Source organism: Scyliorhinus canicula, chromosome 3 (assembly GCF_902713615.1).
Source record: "Scyliorhinus canicula chromosome 3, sScyCan1.1, whole genome shotgun sequence".
Taxonomy (NCBI): Eukaryota; Metazoa; Chordata; class Chondrichthyes; order Carcharhiniformes; family Scyliorhinidae; genus Scyliorhinus; species Scyliorhinus canicula.
The window spans coordinates 82,602,145-82,621,360 of NC_052148.1; the positions used below are offsets into that span (position 1 = coordinate 82,602,145).

Genomic DNA, 19,216 nt, shown 5'->3' on the forward strand with positions numbered 1-19,216 from the left:
CATCAAGAGATACAGACGACTACCAGAACTGTGAATTTGAATCATCTACAAATTCTCCTTTTGCCCAGCAGAGCCTGACAGATCGCTAGCAGTTCTCAAATCCCCAATCTCCTCCAAAGGAACTGAGGACCTGTTCAGATAGACTAGTGAAAAACTAGAAAAATGAAATGGCAGTCAGAAATTTGGGGGAGATGTAATATGAAAGGTAAATGCTAACTGTGATATGCTGATGGGACACAGTACACATCATCACAGGAAGTGATGCAATGTTTCATCATCTTATTCTCCCTTGTAAACCGTATGGAAAGGAAATCACAATAAGTGATGTACCAATACAGGTAGTGGGTGGAATTTTCCCATGCCCCCAGCAGGCACGATCAATGGCGAATGGAAGAGGTAGAGTTTGGCGGGGGTCCAAAAATTGGTTTCACACCGGCATGAATTTATAACAGTATCTTCCGATGCTGCATGCCATGGATGATCAGGAATCCTGCCAGAGGCTGGCATTAAATCTATTTGCATCCTACCAATGGAATGCAAATGAAGACGACCAGAATTGCCTCTCACGACCGACCCTCCTTTACACTAGCAGGAAAACATGGCAGTCCAGAACACACCTAGACCAGCTTGACAAACATAAGTTGGGGCTTAGCTTTAGGGCGTTTCTCAAATTGCAAACATTCAAGGAGAAGGAGATGCTGGTCATCAACAGCTACTGGACCGTGGAGAAACACATGCACCACATGGTGTGTGACTCTCATGCCCATGGCTCTGCCGCCCTTAGGTGTCCAAAATTGCCCTTAGTGTTTGGTGGGGTTACTGGGTTATGGGGATAGGGTGGAGGTGTGGGCTTGGGTAGGGTGCTCTTTCCAAGAGCTGGTGCAGACTCGATGGGCCAAATGGCCTCCTTCTGCACTTTAAATTCTATGATTCTATGCGCATTCACCTCGACATTCCTGAAGAAGGGCTAGGGCTGTAAGGGCATGGTGGAGAGATCGAAGATGATGCCATGGGGTGTCTGTGGTGATGGGGGAAGAGGACATAGATGACTGAGGAAGGGGAAAGAATGGGGGGCTTATCAGAAACTTGATTATGACCATGCTTTTCAAATCGAAAGTGAGTGGAGCCTCATGTTGGATGGACACAGGTGCTGCATGAGAGTGGGTGGGCGGGGACTGTGGTCAGCTCATCTGGACAACTGAAAGAGAATCCCAGCAGGCAGCATTAGAAAAGCTTGGGACAGTCAGATGAATGGGATGGATGAAGGTTGAGTTGGGGGGAATGCTTACAGGAGGCTGTGAAAGTCACTACCACAGACACTTCTCTATGGAAGACTATGGACTGAGAGTCCGCAAGAACAATTGCGGGTTCTTCCAGTCTCTGGTTGAGTATCTGGGACATGTGATCAATGCCATTGGCCTTCACAAATCACTTTTGAAGGTCAAGGCTATCACAGATGTGACTGCACCTCAGAACGTTAACCAGTTGTGATCCTTCCTAGGATTGTGGTACTGCGACAGAAGATTTGTTCCAAATTTGACAATTATTTTAAAACCATTGTATAACCTGTTGTGCCAAAATACGAAGTTGAAGTGATAGGATCAAAGCGAGAACACTTTTGTGCATGCCAAAGAAGCGTTGCTCCAATCTAAAACCTTACGCATTTCGATCCTACCCTACCCCTACAATTAGCAAGTGACACATCTCCTTAAGATGTAGGAGCAGTGGGATCCCACAGCATGTCGTTGGTTGAAGAAAGATCCATTGCCTTTGGATCTTCAGATATTGAAGCAGTCCATGTCCAAATGTAGCAACACCTGGACAATATCCAGGCTTGGGATGACAAGTGGCAAGTTATATTTGTGCCACATAAGTGCCAGGCAATGACCATCTCCAACAGAAGATCGAAAGATCACCCCTTGAATTTCAATGGCATTACCATCACTGAGTCCCCCAATATCATCATCCTGGGTGTTACCATTGACCAGAAACTGAACTGAGAGAGCCTGACCTGGTGAGGCACTGTTGTGCAGTTATGTCAAGAAAGCCTTTGTCTATAGGCCCTGTGTTGGGAGGATTCTCCACCGTCCAATTTAATCTCAATGTTCATCCCAGCTGCCCTGAATTTGGTAAGAATTTGGCTGGTACTGGTGCTAGTGTTGCTTTTATTGCCACTGGTGCTATTGGCGGTGGTGTGGCCTCTTCTTCTACCCCTCAATAGAGGTGAAAAATGGGGCCGGAAAAGCTGCCCCCACACCACAGTGAAGGCTGGTAGCAAGAAAGCGCAACTAAATGTGTGAAGCGCAATATAGGTGAAGTGCCTTCCAAGATCTCCAAAGCAGTGAGAGCACTCTTGGAGCGTGTAACTCATCAGAACCTTCTAAGCTCGTCAGTTTCACTGAAGAAGTTGGTCCCAATATACACACGCCTCAGTGCACCTGGTGAGTTGCAGACGCAGAATGGGAGCCTTGCAGTTGGGCAATAAAGAATTCATAACTAAAAATGCTCTTAGTTGCCTTTATAATCACCCCAATTGCTTTCCTGCCAGACCTTAAGGAGTGCCCTCCAGGAGTAGGAACCCGCCCAGGAAAATCTCAAAGATGGTGGGATGGTTTTGGGATCCTGACCTGATTTAATTTTGCGAGACCTTCCCACCCCACATGCACTGGAATTTATCTCTGCCTGGCGAAAAAAATTCTGCCCGATGTATTTGAAACAATTAACATTATGCAAATAAACAAAGGTATGTTTAATAACCGAAATTCCAGTGATCTGTGAGACCTTCCAGCATCTATATCCCAAAGTCTTTCAGAATCTCCCTCCTAAATGAATTTATATTGTTGTTATAGTCAATGAAAGGTTTCATGTAACAGACAGAAAGTAGCATTGCACTCAGCTACTATGTGAAAGTTTAGTCGTTAAATATGAGGAGGACCCGGACGGCTGATTTTGCAAATGGAAAATTTGGCCTGTGTACTTTATCATTGCCATCAGGCAGTCTGCAATACAATTTATATAAAGCCTTGTTATACTCATCTGTTATGCTTCACGTCTTACAGCCTTGTAAAAAATTCTCTTTGTATTGCTGTGGTTGTTTTCTCCAAAGAATGCTTGGAGGGCCTTCAAACAGAGTCCTGCCATTTCTGCAAACCTCAGACTTTCATGTAACAAATCTCGGGAGACAAGGGCCGGAAACTCCTGCCCATTTAACCTTATGGCCACTCAGCTATTCCATTCTGTCATACTATACATACCACAGATGGATTGATTTTTAACATTTATGTTGGTTAGCTGGCTTATTAACTGCTTGAGAAATGTTCATGGTAGCACAGTGGTTAGCACTGTTGCTTCACAGCGCCAGGAACCTGGGTTCAATTCCTGGCTTGAGTCGTTGTCTGTACATAGTCTGCATTTTCTCCCCGTGTCTGCATGGGTTTCCTCCGGGTGCTCCCGTTTCCTACCACAAGTCCCGAAGAGTGGTTGTTAGGTGAATTGGACATTCTGAATTCTCCCTCTCCTTACCTGAACTGGCGCCTTAGTATGGCAACTAGGGGATTTTCACACTAACTTCATTGCAGTGTTAATATAAGCCTACTTGTGACACTAATAAAAAGTATTATTATTCATTATTATAGACATGTTACATTGGCTAGTTTGTATTCCCACTAATGAAAGTATGTTCCTAAAAAGCAAATAATCACAATTGGATGGAAATAGGGACCGGGAATCTCCCTTCTGGGGACTAAGTCCCCAGGCCGGCAGGAGAACCCACGCCAACTACTTCGGCGTCAACAGAATTCTCCGCACTTTCAGGGGCTAGGTGGACGCCGGAGGGGTTGGTGCAACTTCAACCGGTGCCGAAGGGACGGCGCGAGTTCGCACATGCGCCGAAGGGCCAGTGTGATCTTGCGCATGCGCGGAACCGCCGGCGTAGTTCCGCATATGCGCAGACAGGCCAGCGTATTTTGGTGCATGCGCGGGGCTTCTCTTCTCCGCACCGGCCATGGCGGAGCCTACAGGGTCCGGTGCGGAAGGGTTGCCCCCACGGAACAAGCCCGCCCATAGATCGGTGGGCCCCGATCGTGAGCCAGGCCACTGTGGCCCCCCACCCTCCGGGGTTGGATCTCCCCACGTCCCCCCCTCCCCGAGGACCGCCCCTGCCGACTTACCTGCCAGGTCCCACAGGGTACGTGAGTTGAGTGATTCACGCCGGCGGGATTGGCCAAAAACAGACGGCCGCTCGGCCCATCGGGGCCCAGAGAATTGCCGGGGGGGGGGGGGGGGGGGGGGGGGGCACTGCCAACGACCCCCGACTGGTGTGGCGTGAATCCTGCCCCTGCCCGAAAAACGGCGCCTGAGAATACGGCAGCCGGAATCGGGGTGGCAGGGCGGGATTCGCGCCGCTTCACGGGGATTGTCCGACCCGGCAGAGGGGGGGTCGGAGAATTCTGCCCAATATCCTTTAATAAATGAACACAATAGCTTTATCTTGTACTTGTGCTATTTTTATTTTTCAGCCCTGTTATTTCGAGTGCTTTGGCAGCTGTGATGGGAAAATGGGAACTGCCTGTTTTCACTTTGCCTTTCAATATAGCTGTTGGCTTGTTCATGGCTGCAACGGGACACTACAACCAACATTTTCCCCAGGTTTTCATTGGACCTGTGATTTCATCACAAAACATTACATGGTCTGATCTCAGTGCTCCAATGGTAAGGAATATTATACTTCATTTTATAGTCCTTAAACATAGTTAAGATAGTAAGAAGTCTTACAACACCAGGTTAAACTCCAACAGGTTTGTTTCAATCACTAGCTTTCAGAGCATTGCTCCTTCCTCAGGTGAATGAAGAGGTATGTTCCAGAAACATATATATAGACAAATTCAAAGATGCCAGACAATGCTTTTGCAGGTAATTGAATCTTTACAGATCCAGAGTAGGAGTAACCCCAGGTTAAAGCGGTGTGAATTGTCTCCAGCCAGGACAGTTGGTAGGATTTCGCAAGCCCAGGCAAAGATGGTGGGGGATGAATGTAATGCAACATGAATCCCAGGTCCCAGTTGAGGCCGTACTCATGTGTGGGGAACTTGACTATAAGTTTCTGCTCAGCGATTCTGCGTTGTCGCGCGTCCTGAAGGCCGCCTTGAAGAACGCTTACCCGGAGATCAGAGGCTGAATGCCCTTGAATGCTGAAGTGTTCCCCGACTGGAAGGGAACATTCCTGCCTGGTGATTGTCACGTGATGTCCGTTAATTCGTTGTCGCAGCGTCTGCATGGTCTCGCCAATGTACCACGCTTCGGGACATCCTTTCCTGCAGCGTATGAGGTAGACAACATTGGCCGAGTCGCACGAGTATGTACCGCGTACCTGGTGGGTGGAATTCTCACATGTAATGGTGGTATCTATGTCGATGATCTAGCACGTCTTGCAGAGATTGCCATGGCAGGGTTGTGTGGTGTCGTGGTCACTGTTCTGAAGGCTGGGTAGTTTGCTGCAAACAATGGTTTGTTTGAGGTTGCGCGGTTGTTTGAAGGCAAGTAGTGGGGTGTGGGGATGACCTTGGCAAGATGTTCATCTTCATCGATGACATGTTGGAGGCTGCGAAGAAGATGTTGTGGTTTCTCCACTCTGGGAAAGTACTGGACGACGAAGGGTACTCTGTCGGTTGTGTCCTGTGTTTGTCTTCTGAGGAGGTCGGTGCAGTTTTTTGCTGTGGCACGTTGGAACTGTCGATCGATGAGTCGAGCGCCAATCCCGTTCGTACGAGAGCATCTTTCAGCATCTGTAGATGTCTGTTACGCTCCTCCTCGTCTGAGAAGATCCTGTGTATACGGAGGGCTTGTCCATAGGGGATGGCTTCTTTAATGTGTTTAGGGTGGAAGCTGGAGAAGTGGAGCATTGTGAGGTTATCCGTGGGCTTGCGGTAAAGCGAAGTGCTGAGGTGACCGTCCTTGTTGGAGACGAGTGTGTCCAAGAATGCAACTGATTTTGGAGTAGTCCATGGTAAGTCTGATGGTGGGATGGAACTTATTGATGTCATCGTGTAGTTGTTTCAGTGATTCTTCGCCATGAGTCCAAAGGAAAAAATTGCATTGATGCATCTGGTGTATAACGTCGGTTAAAGGTCCTGTGCGGTGAGGAGGTCTTGTTCAAACTTGTGCATGAAGATGTTGACGTATTGAGGTGCGAATTTGGTCCCCATGGCTGTTCCGTGTGTCTAGGTGAAGAACTTGTTGTCGAAGGTGAAGACGCTGTGATCCAGAATGAAGCCAATGAGTTGCAGAATTGCGTCTGGAGATTGGCAGTTGTCGGTGTTGAGGACTGAGGCTGTTGCAGCAATGCCGTTGTCATGGGGGATGCTGGTGTAGAGTGCCGAGACGTCCATTGTGACAAGGAATGTTCCTGGTTCAACTGGTCCATGGGTGCTGAGTTTCTGTAGGAAGTCCGTCGTGTCGCGACAGAAGCTGGGCGTACCTTGTACGATGGGTTTTAAGATGCCCTCGATGTAGCCAGAGAGGTTCTCACAGGATCCCATTGCCTGAAACGATAGGAAGGCCTGGTGTGTTGGTCTTGTGTATTTTCGGGAGGCAGTAGAGATCTCCAATGTGGGGAGTATGTGGGATGAGAGCACGTAAGGTGCTCTGAAGGTCTGGATCTAAGGTCCTTATCAGTCTGTTGAGTTGGCCGATGTGTTCCTTGGTCGGATCTGCGGGTAACTGTCTATAGTGTTCCTGTTGTTGAGTTGTCGGTATACTTCTTTGCAGTAGTCCGTTCTGTTCAGTATGATGGTGGCCACTCCTTTGTCTGCTGGTTTGATGACGATTTTGCGGTTGGTCTTCAGAGCGCGGATGGCGTTGCGTTGTGCTTGGGTGACGTTCGGGGCTGTTTTGTTAATGCGAATGATGAATCTGGCATTGACGCGACTCCTGACGGCTTGAGCATACATGTCGAGTCTAGAGCAGCGGCCTTCCGGAAGGGTCCAATTCGACTCTTTCCTCTTCGGTTGCCGCACCGCAGATCTCTCAGTCTGCTGTTCCGGTTCATTCGTAGTCTCCTTGGGTTCGCTGTCAGCCTCTTGGGGTCTGTGGAAGAATTCCCGGTGCCTCATTCGCCTGATGAATTCCTCTGTGTCTGCCGCGAGACTGATGGGGTCCATTTTGGTGGTGGTGCAGAAATTGAGCCCTCTGCCGAGGACTTCGATTTCGTCTGGTTGAAGGGTGTAGTCCGACAAGTTGACAATAGATTTCCCTGAATTGTTTTCTAGTGTGGTACCGGGGGAGGCTTGGTTGCTGCTGGTGGTGATGCCGAGTTTCTCAAGCTTCCTGTTCTTGGTGTGCATACAGGTGGCATAGTATCGTTGTCTCATCTGTTTGGTAGTGTTCCTCAGCTGGTCTGCTGCGTCCTGAGCGCAAGTTGAGAATATGGCCTCTATCTTGGTTTCCAGTTCCGCCAAGTTCCGCACACATGAGTACTGCCTCAACCGGGACCTGGGATTCATGTCGCATTACAGTCATCCCCCACCACCTGGCCTGGGTTTGCAAAATCCTACCAACTGTCCTGGCTTGAGACAATTCACACCAAAGATGTGCAGGTCCGGTGGATTGGCAATGATAAAATTGCCCTTACTGTCCGACAAAAAAAGGTGGAGTTGTTGGGTTACGGGGATCGGGTGGTGGCGTGGGCTTAATTAGGGTGCTCTTCCCAAGAACCGTTGCAGACTCGATGGGCCGAATGGCCTCCTTCTGCACTGCAAATTCTAATTCTATGTTTCTACTCTGTTCTTAAAACAAACCTTTATCTCCTGAAAAGAAACATGTATGTAATTGTTCCTGTAATAAACATCTTTTCATTAATAATTGTCCAATTAAACATTTTTATAAGGCATAAAGAGATCAGAGTTAAAATAGCAATTGTAAAGAATGCATTCTAAAAATAAAGGATTGCTCAGCAAAGGAATGAGCAGAGGTCTTAAGAATTATCTAGCCTGTGAGTTGGAGTGCCTTGTTGGGATTGTGGAAAGCAAACATGCCAAGTTTAAAAAGTTGTGAAAGGTGGCTCTGGAGAAGGATAGATCAGGTCATCAGGGGAAAACACAGCTGCAATGAAGAAATTCTCAGGATGGTGGAAGAGAAAAGATCATTTGTGGATAACATCAAGAAAAGGCAACATGTTTAGATATTTTTTATTCTTTCAAGGGATCTGGGCTTCACTGGCTAGGCCAGCATTTATTGCCCAGCCCGAAATGCCCTTGAGATGGTGATGGCGAGTGATCTTCATAGAATAGAATTCCTACAGTGCAAAAGGAGGTCACTCAGCCCATCGAGTCTGCACTTGCCCTTGGAAAGAGCACCCTACTTAAGCCCATGCCTCCACCCTATCTCCATAACCCAGTAACCCTACCTAACCTTTTCGGGCAATTTTGCATGGCCAATCCACCTAACCTGCACATCTTTGGACTGTGGGAGGAAACCGGTGCACCTGGAGGTAAGCCACACAGACATGGGGAGAAAGTGCAAACTCCACACAGACAGCCACCCGAGGCTGGAATTGGACCCGGGCCCCTGGAGCTGTGAGGCAGCAGTGCTAACCACTGTGCTGCCCAATCTTCTTGAACCTCTGTAGTCCATGTGGTGTAGTTACATCCACAGTGCTGTTCAGGAGGGAGTTCCGGGATATTGACAAGCAGATGTCAGTGAAGGAACGGTAATAGATTTCCAAGGCAGGATGGTGAGTGGCTTGGAGGGGAATGTACAGGCAAGTGGTGGTGTTCCCATGGACGGCATGGTAGCACAGTAGCTAGCACTGTTGCTTCACAGTGCCACAGTCTCAGGTTCGATTCCTGGCTTGGGTTACTGTCTGTGTGGAGTCTGCACGTTCTCCCCGTGTGTGCATGGGTTTCCTCCGGATGCTCTAGTTTTCTCCCAAAAGTCCCGAAAGATGTACTTGTTAGGTGAATTAGACATTCTGAATTCTTCCTCTGTGTACCCGAACAGGCGCTGGAATATGGCGTCTAAGGGTTTTTCACAGTAACTTCATTGCAGTGTTAATGTAAGTCTACTTGTGACAATAAAGATGATTATTTTTATTATTATGTATCTGCTGCCCTTGTCCTTCTAGATGGTAGTGGTCATGGGTTTGGAAGGTGCTGTCTAAGGAGCCCTTATGAACTTGTGCAGTGCATACTGTAGGTGGTATACACGGCTGCTACTGTGCCTACGTGGTGGAGGGAGTGAATGTTTGTTGGTGGGATGCGAAACAAGATTGGCTATATTCTAAGGCATGAGAACTTGCCGAAAGGAGGGAACTGAAGGAAGATCAGAAGAATGTAAACCAAGAGGGAGAAAGAGAATGATGGTGTTAGAGAAGCTGAGATTGAAAATAAGGGTCTCGTACCAAATACTGAAGAGGAAAATGGAATACTGCGCAGCATGGAGAATTGTGCCGAGGACCTCCACATGATGAACTTTAAATAGCTGCATTTGTGCAAACATGAACAATGCATAGTTTTTCAATGATTGTTATCTGTTTTGCCTTGTCTTTTACACCAACCTTCACTTTGCATGAAAATCACTTCAAGTCTCCTTGTTTTACTTTTATTCAGCTTCTGAGAGCTATCCCGGTAGGCGTTGGACAGGTGTATGGCTGTGACAATCCCTGGACTGGCGGTATTTTCCTTGTTGCTTTAATCATCTCATCACCAGTCATATGCCTACATGCTGCAGTTGGATCCTGTGTGGGTATACTGGCAGGTAAGTTTATATCACTGCTTCCTGAGATGAAAGCCCACAAGGGATTTATGTTAAATATTTATTCATATTCTTTCTTGGGCAAGGACAGCATTTGTTGCCTATTCCTAACTCCTCTGCATAGTTAAAGTATTTCAGAGGGTCCATGCTGTTTTACAGTATTATAGACAGGTGGGGGATTAAATAGCCCAAATTTCTCCTCTCACTACCTGTCCATAAACAGAAAGGTGTTTTTGATTTCCCCCTTGATAAGGGGTGGTGGAGTTTTCCCAATCCTTCAGTTTGAAGTGACCCGACCGTCCATTGATAAGGAAAGAGCAAACACGAGATTAGGTAAAATAAGAGGAATGTCTGCCCCTTTTGTACTCATACAATAAAAGAGAGATATGGGAAAGAAAGGTGTAGGGGGCCAAGACCACAATAAAATAAGAGTTATGCGGGGGGATTCCTTACTGCATGCTGTCACGGGTTTCCCTAACCAGCGGAGAATTGAGAATTGGCCTAAAAACGGGATTGGCGCCCGCGATGATCCAGCCCCCACCTGCAGCGGCAGCGAGCTACACACTCCACGGCGGCGGGAGAATGCAGATGGGTCATTTGCACCCATTTGAATCTGATTAATGGGCTGGAAGTCCGATTCTCCAGGATCCGGTGATCCTCCAGGCCTCTCATCCGGGATTCACGCGAGCATGGATTGATACACGTATTTTCAAACATAGCCCTGGCACAGTGGACCGAGATGGGTAACAGTGCAACGTAGGTGCCCCCAAAATCCTTCGGAGGCTTCCTTCCCCCCACAATGCAAATCCTGCCGCCTCCAGCCTCACCCGTCAGATCCCCAAAAGAGACACCCTGATAGAATTCCGCGAGCTCCCCTCTATGTATACATTTGCATGGAAAAGGAGAGGGAATCGCTCCTGGGCACTGCTTCTAGTGTCCAGAACGGAGAATTCTGCCCATGGTTTCACGTGGGTCCAGAGTCCAGAATCAAACGTCCAATGGTGTATTGTTTCAGAGGTTAGCAGGCTGGAATTGTTACAAGAAATCTGTCTTTTCAAAAGCGAGGACTTCCAAGATGGAAGGAAGCATAGAGAGCTAAATTAGTCTTATACACACCCATACAGGAGTTCTGATGTTTCCAGTAATACACAGTTTAGATGCGGGTCAGGCAATCTACTTGGACAGAACTCTTTCTGCTGCTACCTGTGGATGGTAAAATGGTAGATGCCCGAGTTCAGTTCCACATGGCAATATTGCAAGTTCTGGTAGCTTGTGGGGCAGTTCATGCGACATACCCCTACTTCTTCTCCTGGGTGAATAAGCATCCAACCAGACAATGATATGTGCGTGTGTGTTTATTCCTTGCCAAAAGGGCATTAAATAACATTGGATCAGGTTGCTCTATAGTTGGCCTGGGTGTCTGTCAAAAGTATGTAAAACATTGAGTGAAGTACTTAAGTAAGTTCTTTCAAGGTTAGCACGGTGGCGCAGTGGTTAGCACTGTTGTCTCCAGCGCCGAGGTCCCAGGTTCAATTTCAGCTCTGGGTCACTGTCTGTTTGAAGTTTGCACATACTCCCCATGTTTACGTGGGTTTTGCCACCACAACCCAAAGATGTGCAGGGTAGGTGGATTAGGCATGCTAAATTGCCCCTCAATTGGAAAAAATGGATTGGGCACTCTAAATTTATTTTTTAAAAGTAAGTTCTTTCTACTTGTGATAGGACCCATTGGAGATACTGATCTTCCCCAGTGCCTGACTTGCCCTGTGATAACCTCACTGAGCATCTCTAGTGCCAAAGGCAGGAACGACCTTTTAACAGTGCTATGTAAAGGGTATGTTCAACAAGGTACCTCTTAGATTGCTGGTGAACCACTGGGAGGTTTGCGGCCCACTCTCTGACATCAGGGCCGGAATTCTCCGGCTGTTGGGATTCTCTGTCCTCACTGGCAGCACACCCCCGCCCATGGGTTTCCCAGCAGCATGAGATTGCTTCAGTGGGAAATCCCATTGACAAGCGGTGGGGGTAGAGAATTCCGTCACCATCAAACATAGCGCCACCAAGAAACACACGGCTGGAGGACCGGACAATCCAGCCCTAGATACACTTACAAGATCAAAGTAACTAGCAGCATGTAAGGGAGCAAGCAGTTACCTATTTTATCCTGTTTATCAATTTGTCTTACAGGATTATCTCTGGCCTCACCATTCCAGAAAATTTATGATGGATTATGGGGCTATAACTGTGTCCTGGCCTGCAGTGCTGTGGGAGGAATGTTCTATGCCCTGACGTGGCAGACTCACCTCTTGGCAATAATATGCTGTAAGTAGAAACCTCTATTGGCAATGTGCGCTCAATCTATTACAATTGTTTTATTGAAAAATGAATATTAACCATGAGTAAAGGGAGAAATAGTCCTTAGAGAAAACCAGATCATCATTCTTGCCAATTCTACATAATAATTTTGGCCACCATTTTTCACCCTTTTGCCTTTATAATCACCTCTATGGTACAATGTTGTCATGGTTCCACTCCTACTTGACACAAGCTTTCACACTACACATCCTCAAACCATTTTTGCTCCCCGGCTTGTACATCATCTGCATGCTTCCCCTCAGCAACTTCATTGATAAGCATGTAGATGATGTACACGAAAGATGGAAAATGCTTTGACAAAGGGCATCTGGACTCAAAACGTTAGCTCTTTTCTCTCCCTACAGATGCTGCCACACCTGCTGAAATTTTCCAGCATTATCTCTTTGGTTTCAGATTCCAGCATCCGCAGTAATTTGCTTTTATCCAGTGTTTTTTCCGAGTTAACCACATTGCTGTGGGTCTGGAGTCACATGTAGGCCAAACCAGATAAAGATGACAGATTTCCTTCCGTAAAGGATATTAGTGAACCAGATGGGTTTTAGCGATAATCGACGATGGTTTCATGGTCATCATTAGACTTTTAATTCCAGTCTTTCCCCGAACTCCATGTATCCCACCAATGAAGTTTCAGCTCCTATCATAGTACCGAAACAGCTCTTATCAAAGCCACAATATGTGAGTGTGACAAATGTAAACCTTCCATCCTCATCCTTCTGTCTGCAGCCTTTGACACACTTAACCACACCATCCTGCTCCAACACCTCTCTCCTGTCATCAGCTGCGTGTGACGACAATCACCTGGTTACATTCAAACCACCTGATTGTAGCCAGAGAATTGCTATTAATGGCTTCTTTTCCCTCTCGCATACATTTAATTAGGACATCTCCCAAATTGGGATTGGGATTAATCCTTCGAAGCCTCTTATTTCACAACTACATGCTGTTCCTCTGTGGCATTATCTTAAAACAGCGTATCGGTTTCGACAAGCACGCTGAAAACACCCAGCTTTTCCTCACCATCGCCACTCTCAGCAGCCCTTATTGATATCCAATACTGGATGTGCAGAGATTTCCTCCAATTAAATATTGGAAAGACTGAAAGTATTGTCTTTGATCCCTGCCGCAAAGTTTGTTTGCTAATTACTGACTCCATCCCTCTTCCTGGAATCAGTCTGAGGGTGAACTGGAATGTTTGCAAGTTCAGTGTCATGTTTGGCCTGTCAACCATAGGCCTACATCATCATCTCTATAATATTGCCCAACACCATCCCTGCCAGAGCTCATCTGCTACAGAAACCCTCATCCACGTAGTTGTTACCTCCAACTTGACTATTATAATGCTGGCCTCCTACTTTTTACCCCTATATACTGGAGGCCACAATTCTGCTGCAAACTCACAACAAAATTCCTAGCATTGTATTCAGATCCCTCCATGGCTTTATACCTTCCTCTCTCTGTAATCTGCTCCAGTCCTACATATATCTGTGCTCCACTTTCTCAGGCATCTTGAGTATTCCTGATTTTCATTGCTCCACCATTGGGGGCTCTGTTTTCAGTTACCTAAACCCCAAGCTCTGAAATACCCTCTCTAAACCTCTCCACCTCGCTTTCCTCCTTCAGAACACTTCTTAAAGCTGACCAAACCTTTGGCCATGTGCTTTAAAGTCTCCTTACGTGACTCGATGTCATATTTAGTTTTATAATATCACCGTAAAGTGCCTTGAAGTATTTTAGCTTGATGAAGGTGCTGTACGAATACAAGCTGTGTCCCCTGGCTGGGGCATCTAGAAGAAGAGACCACAGTCTCATGATACAGGGCAGGCCATTTTGGACTGAAATATGGAGAAACTACTTCACTCAGGGGATGGTGAACCTGTGGAATTCCACAGAAGACTGAGGAGGCTAAGTAACTGAATAAAGTTAAGAAGGAAATAGATAGATTTTGAGACATTAGAGCTTGTGTTTCAGCCAAAGTGTCTATGTTTCCAAAAGTTCTTCAAAGTCCATCACACCAATTATTTTTTGTTAATCCCCACTATGATCCTTAAATTTCCTTTTCTTGAAAGACATTAATGTGCTTCAATGTGAAGACTAACGAGCAGTAGATAAACATTGAAATTGAAATGTAATTATATAAAAAATGGCCATTGTTTCTCAAGTTTAGTAAACACAAATATTTTTCTATCCTCCCCAACAGCATTTTTCTGCGCTTACTTAGGAGAAGCACTCATGAACATAATGTCTGTGGTAAGTCATTACCATTAATTGTCAAAGCGTTGATTCATTTATCTTTAAAAGGAAAGAGTATGTTGCACAAACTTAGTCTGGACCTGGGCACAATTTTATGGAATGCACGGTTTTTGGTTGCAGAATAAATTGAGAAAAAAATCAATCCTGCCCTTACATACTTTCATGGCCTTAGAATTTCAAAAAGTACAGCCAGCAATTCGGAATGGGTGTGGATGATGGAAGCCTCCTGCAGGGGGTTGACTCTCTGGGCCCTAGTCACGACAGCACTGTCATCCCCCCCGGACGAAATACACATCCAGCCCAGTGGTAGTTGCCACACTGAAACGTGGAACCAAATGGGGCAACATTTCGGTCTGACCGAGATGTTCCCCCATGTTTTGGGCCAGCCCCAAGCTTGTTGGATTCTGGACAATCTTTTCCGAGGCAATGACCAAGGTTTTGGGGGTGAGAGTGAAGCCGTGCCCAAAAGTGGCAATCTTCAGGGTATCAGGGCAGCCAGAGCTACACATGGGTGTGGTAGTCACCACTGTTGTATTATATACTGCATACAAGGGTATTACGGTAAGGCCCCTGTGCTACAGGTACGGGGTAGATCCCTGCCTGCTGGCTCCGCCCAGTAGGCGGAGTATAGATGTGCGGGCTCTCCAAGCTGCAGCCATTTCGGCAGCAGCTGCAGGGGGCTCCACATCTCTGCGTAATAAAGCCTCAATTACTCTAGACTCTCGTCTCGTCGTAATTGATAGTGCATCAATGGGGAAGAGGCCTATGCCCTAGCTTTCGCTTCCCTAATCGCACGCCGGAGAATCCTGCTTGGCTGGCGATCAGCAACACCACCCACAACTGCAGACTGGCTGGCAGACCTGGCGGAATTTCTCCACTTCGAGACGATCAAATACGCCATCCGAGGGTCGGAGGAAGCTTCCTTAAAGCATGGGGCCAGTTTATCGGCCTGTTCCAAGACCTGTTCAAGGCCAACAACCACTAGAAAGGAAGAAAATAAAAAATTAGAAGCGGACTGACAGGAATACACAACCCAGGGGGAGGAAGAGAGGAGGGAAACTGAGGGGAATAAAGCGAACGACACAGAGGGAGGGGGAGGGGGTGAAAGGCCCCCCTGCCCACACCCACAAGGCAGACACGGTGGAAAACACAAAGGAAAGAAGGGAGAAAAGGGGGTGAGCAGAAGCAATGCGGGGCACACCCCCGAGCAAACAGGAAGGATTCCAAGGGTGGGCCGGGGGGGGGGGGGGAGGGAAAGAGAGGAAAGTGCACCGGGACAGATGGTTACAAAATGTAAATAGATACTAAAGAATCTCATGTACTGTACAATAATTAACACAAAGTGCAACTGTATATAAAATCAAAAGTGCCAATAAAAATATATTTTTTAATAAGCACAGCCAGCGAAGTGTCTTTCAAATTTAGGTAATTTGAACCCACTCAAAGCCCATCCATTAGCAGTGTTAAAATCGGCCCTTAGTTACCGTTGTGATGTAGAAAATACAGCTACTAATTTGCATCCAGCAAGATCCCACAAACTTGAATAAGCTAACCGATCAGATAATCTGATCAGTGTTGGTGGTTAAGGAATATACATTGGCCAGGACATGAGGAACATTTCCTTGCTCTTGAAGAGTAACATGAACAGCAGGATTCTCCGTTTCTGAAACTAAGAGTTGACACAAAAACAGAGTATGTGGACTTTTCCGACAGCAAAATTGGTGCCGCATCTGGACCGATTCTGCTACTGTTAAGGGGCTGGCACCGGCGCCACGTGGAACATAATTGATTCTAATGAGAAACGGTGCCGGATTCGCCTGTTTCGCAATTGACACACACACCCACCGTCCCAGCCAACTAGATGGCAGCAAGATGCGCTGCCCCACGTTTCGCAGACGAGGAGCTGGAGACGCTCTTGGACGCAGTGGAGGAGAGGAGGGTGACCCTGTCCCTGGCCCGGGAAGGAGGCTGCCAGCTGCCGCCATTCAGTGTGCCTGGGAATAGGTGGTCAGCACCATGGGCAACCGTAGTCCAGGCCGACCAGCAATGCCAGAAAAATACTGCATAACCCCCTTAGGGCGGCGAGGGCGAGTAGACAGCACTGTGCACCTGGCACCAACCCTCGTCCCACACACCCATAACCCAACCCTCCCCAACACAAAGGCGGCCAAACCCCCCACCCTGCCCCACATGCCAGTACCTATACCGGCCACCATGACTGGCTGCCCTGGCACTGAGGCCACCAGCTACTCACCAACCGGGCCGCATGAGTCAGGCTGTTTAACATTATCGTCTTCTGTTTCCCGCACCCCCTCCCAGGACAAGGCCGCGCACGACCGCCGGGAGCGGGAGAAGACAGGAGGAGGACCACTGGACCTGGGCTTCCCCATGGCAGAGCAGAGGGCCCTAGACGTGGTTGGCGGCCTGGAGGAAAGGGAGGTCGCCGAGGTGGAGTTTGGTTGCAAGTGAGGAAGTGAGACCCTGGAACTCATGCAGTTCCCATGACACCAGTGTCAAACATCCCCCCCAACACCATCGTCACACCACCCTCACCCCCACACCACCTTCACTCTACACCACCCCCAGACCCACCCCGGCCTGCGTTCTAACCATGCGTCTTGTCTTGCAGGACCTGCTGGGGTTGGGATGCGTCCATCTGGCATCCCATGCCCCCAGCCAGTGCCACAGCCGGAGCCCCTCGTGAGCCGAGCGGTGACAGGTGTATCAACCCTCCGCCCTAGGCTCAGGAGACCCCGAGCTCGGGTCGAGGGGTGACAGTGATTTTCTGTCACAGCTGTCTCCTACACCCACTCTCACCTCGCTTGGGCATGTTAGTGAAGACGCTCGTGGGATACCATCTGGTGCGCACCACACAGCTTCTCCGGTACATCCAGTGGAGATAGGAACACCCAAGTGGGGTAGACGGTCGGAGGGCAGGCCGACCTCAGGGACTAGCTGCCGTCCAGACAGATCTTGGGCCCCTGGAACTAACAGTCCCATCCATAGTGGCGATGCAATCGCAGAGCCAGGAACTACATGAGGAGTTGTCGGCGGGCATCCAGTACCTGCAGGTGTAGTTGGAGGAATCCAACCACGTGCAGGAGCAGGGGGTGGTGCCGACCATGCATGCCACTCAGGCCAACACTGCACGGGTGGCGTCCACGGTGGAGACATTGGGGGCGGCGGTCGTGGCTATGGATCAGCATGTCCAAGACCTTGGGCATTCTGTGCAGATGCTGGCCGAGGCCCAGAGGCCGCCTCACAGACAGCCATGTGCCAGACCCACCTGGACATTACAGCGGCGCTCCTGAGCGTGGCCCAGTCACAGTAGGCCATGGCTGGGAACAACGATATTGCCAAGGCGCTGGTCACGTGGCGCAGACACAGAGGGAGGTGGGCCAGTCCCATACAGAGATGGTACAGTCACTGGCTGATGTGACACAAACCCAGAAGGTGGTAGCACAGTCAATGGATGATGTGGCACAATTCCAGAGGAAGATGCTCCACTCCCTGTGCTCCATGGCTGTGAGTGTGCAGACCCTGTTCGAGACCAGTGCGGGACTCCAGGACTAACAGCGGCAGGTGCGGGGGAGCCTTGGGCAGCCCGAGAAAGGAGGAGGTGATGGGACCTGTGTCGATGACTCCCGCAGGGAAGGTGCCGGAACGCCGCAGGACCTCGGACTCCCCTCTCCTGTCCCTGGTGCATCTGGCGGGCAGTGGGCGGAATAGGGCAGCCCCATGCAACCCGGGACATCCAAGCAGCAGCAAGGCCCATCCAGGCCCAGTCACCCAAGAAGGCGCCCGCCAGTGGGGACCCAGGTCGCAGGGCAGGAATCACAGCCACCTCAACTCCTGCTGTACCATCTGGGGAGCCACCTAGACATAGCGTTAGGGCCCGTAAGACAAGAAAGTTAGACACCAGTTGAGTTGGCATGGGTATAGGGCACAGTTTAGTTATAAGGGCTAGGGCACAAATCTGTAAATATTTGTCCTGATTAAACACCTGTTACCACCATTACAACCTGCCTCGATGCTCTGTCAGATTAGTGTGAGGGGTGCGCCGGTCTAGACTGGCCGAGGGGGTGAATGGGAGAAAGTTTTGGGTGGCCTGGGCTCAACTAACCTCCCTACCCCCCGAACGTACTCACCACTGCTACCCCAGTGATTCGATGGGTCCGTGTGATGAAATGGCCAGCTCACATGCAGGGGTCACCCAGGTGAATGGTGGAAAGTGCAACCGTGGGCAGGAGTCAGGCATTGTCAAATAATGCCGAGCACCAGAACCCTTCGCAGACTGGGTTGTCAACAATCTCTATCCCATGGACCAGACCCGCTGTTATTGCTGGCCCAGGGCCCGCACACCGTAGCGAGGCAGATATGTACAAGATCCTGGTAGATCTCGTGAGGCGTGGGGTGCCAGGAAAATCCTCAGAGATTTACCGACTGTGTTGTGCCTGGAGTCAGGGCGGCACGGCCGTTTCATTGCGTCCTATATGTTCAACATTCCAATTCATTGGAATGGTGTCAGTCTGAAAAACTCATCAAAGACAATGGGGACCTTTCTCTGGTTGCATTGCAACGCCGCAAATCCCACTATGTTGGAAGAATTGTGGGAGAGCACCGAACAGGATTTGCGCCGGGTGAAAAACAGTTTCCAAGTCTCCCGGCCCACTTGAGCTGGTGTGATCAGGATCTCGGCACATGCTCATAGCTAATTTACATATATTTGAATCTTATTCGGGAGATTAAAGTCGAATGCAAAGGCCTCCCAGTATTCTCCTGCATCCCCCACCCCGCCAGCTGGAGGTCACCCGGGCACGAATCTCTGCTAGGTGTCTGAAAG

At 48.7% G+C, this 19,216-nt stretch overlaps 1 protein-coding gene across 2 annotated transcripts in view; it reads left to right on the forward strand.

Annotated features, from left to right (window-relative positions):
- Positions 1–19,216, forward strand: part of slc14a2 (solute carrier family 14 member 2) — a 139,575-nt gene that overhangs the window by 107,829 nt on the left and 12,530 nt on the right. For both annotated transcript variants that reach the window (XM_038790781.1, XM_038790782.1), the window contains 4 exons: positions 4,518–4,710; positions 9,603–9,750; positions 11,935–12,069; positions 14,321–14,370. In XM_038790781.1, coding sequence (XP_038646709.1) covers positions 4,518–4,710; positions 9,603–9,750; positions 11,935–12,069; positions 14,321–14,370 — 526 coding nt within the window. The remainder of the gene's footprint in view (positions 1–4,517; positions 4,711–9,602; positions 9,751–11,934; positions 12,070–14,320; positions 14,371–19,216) is intronic.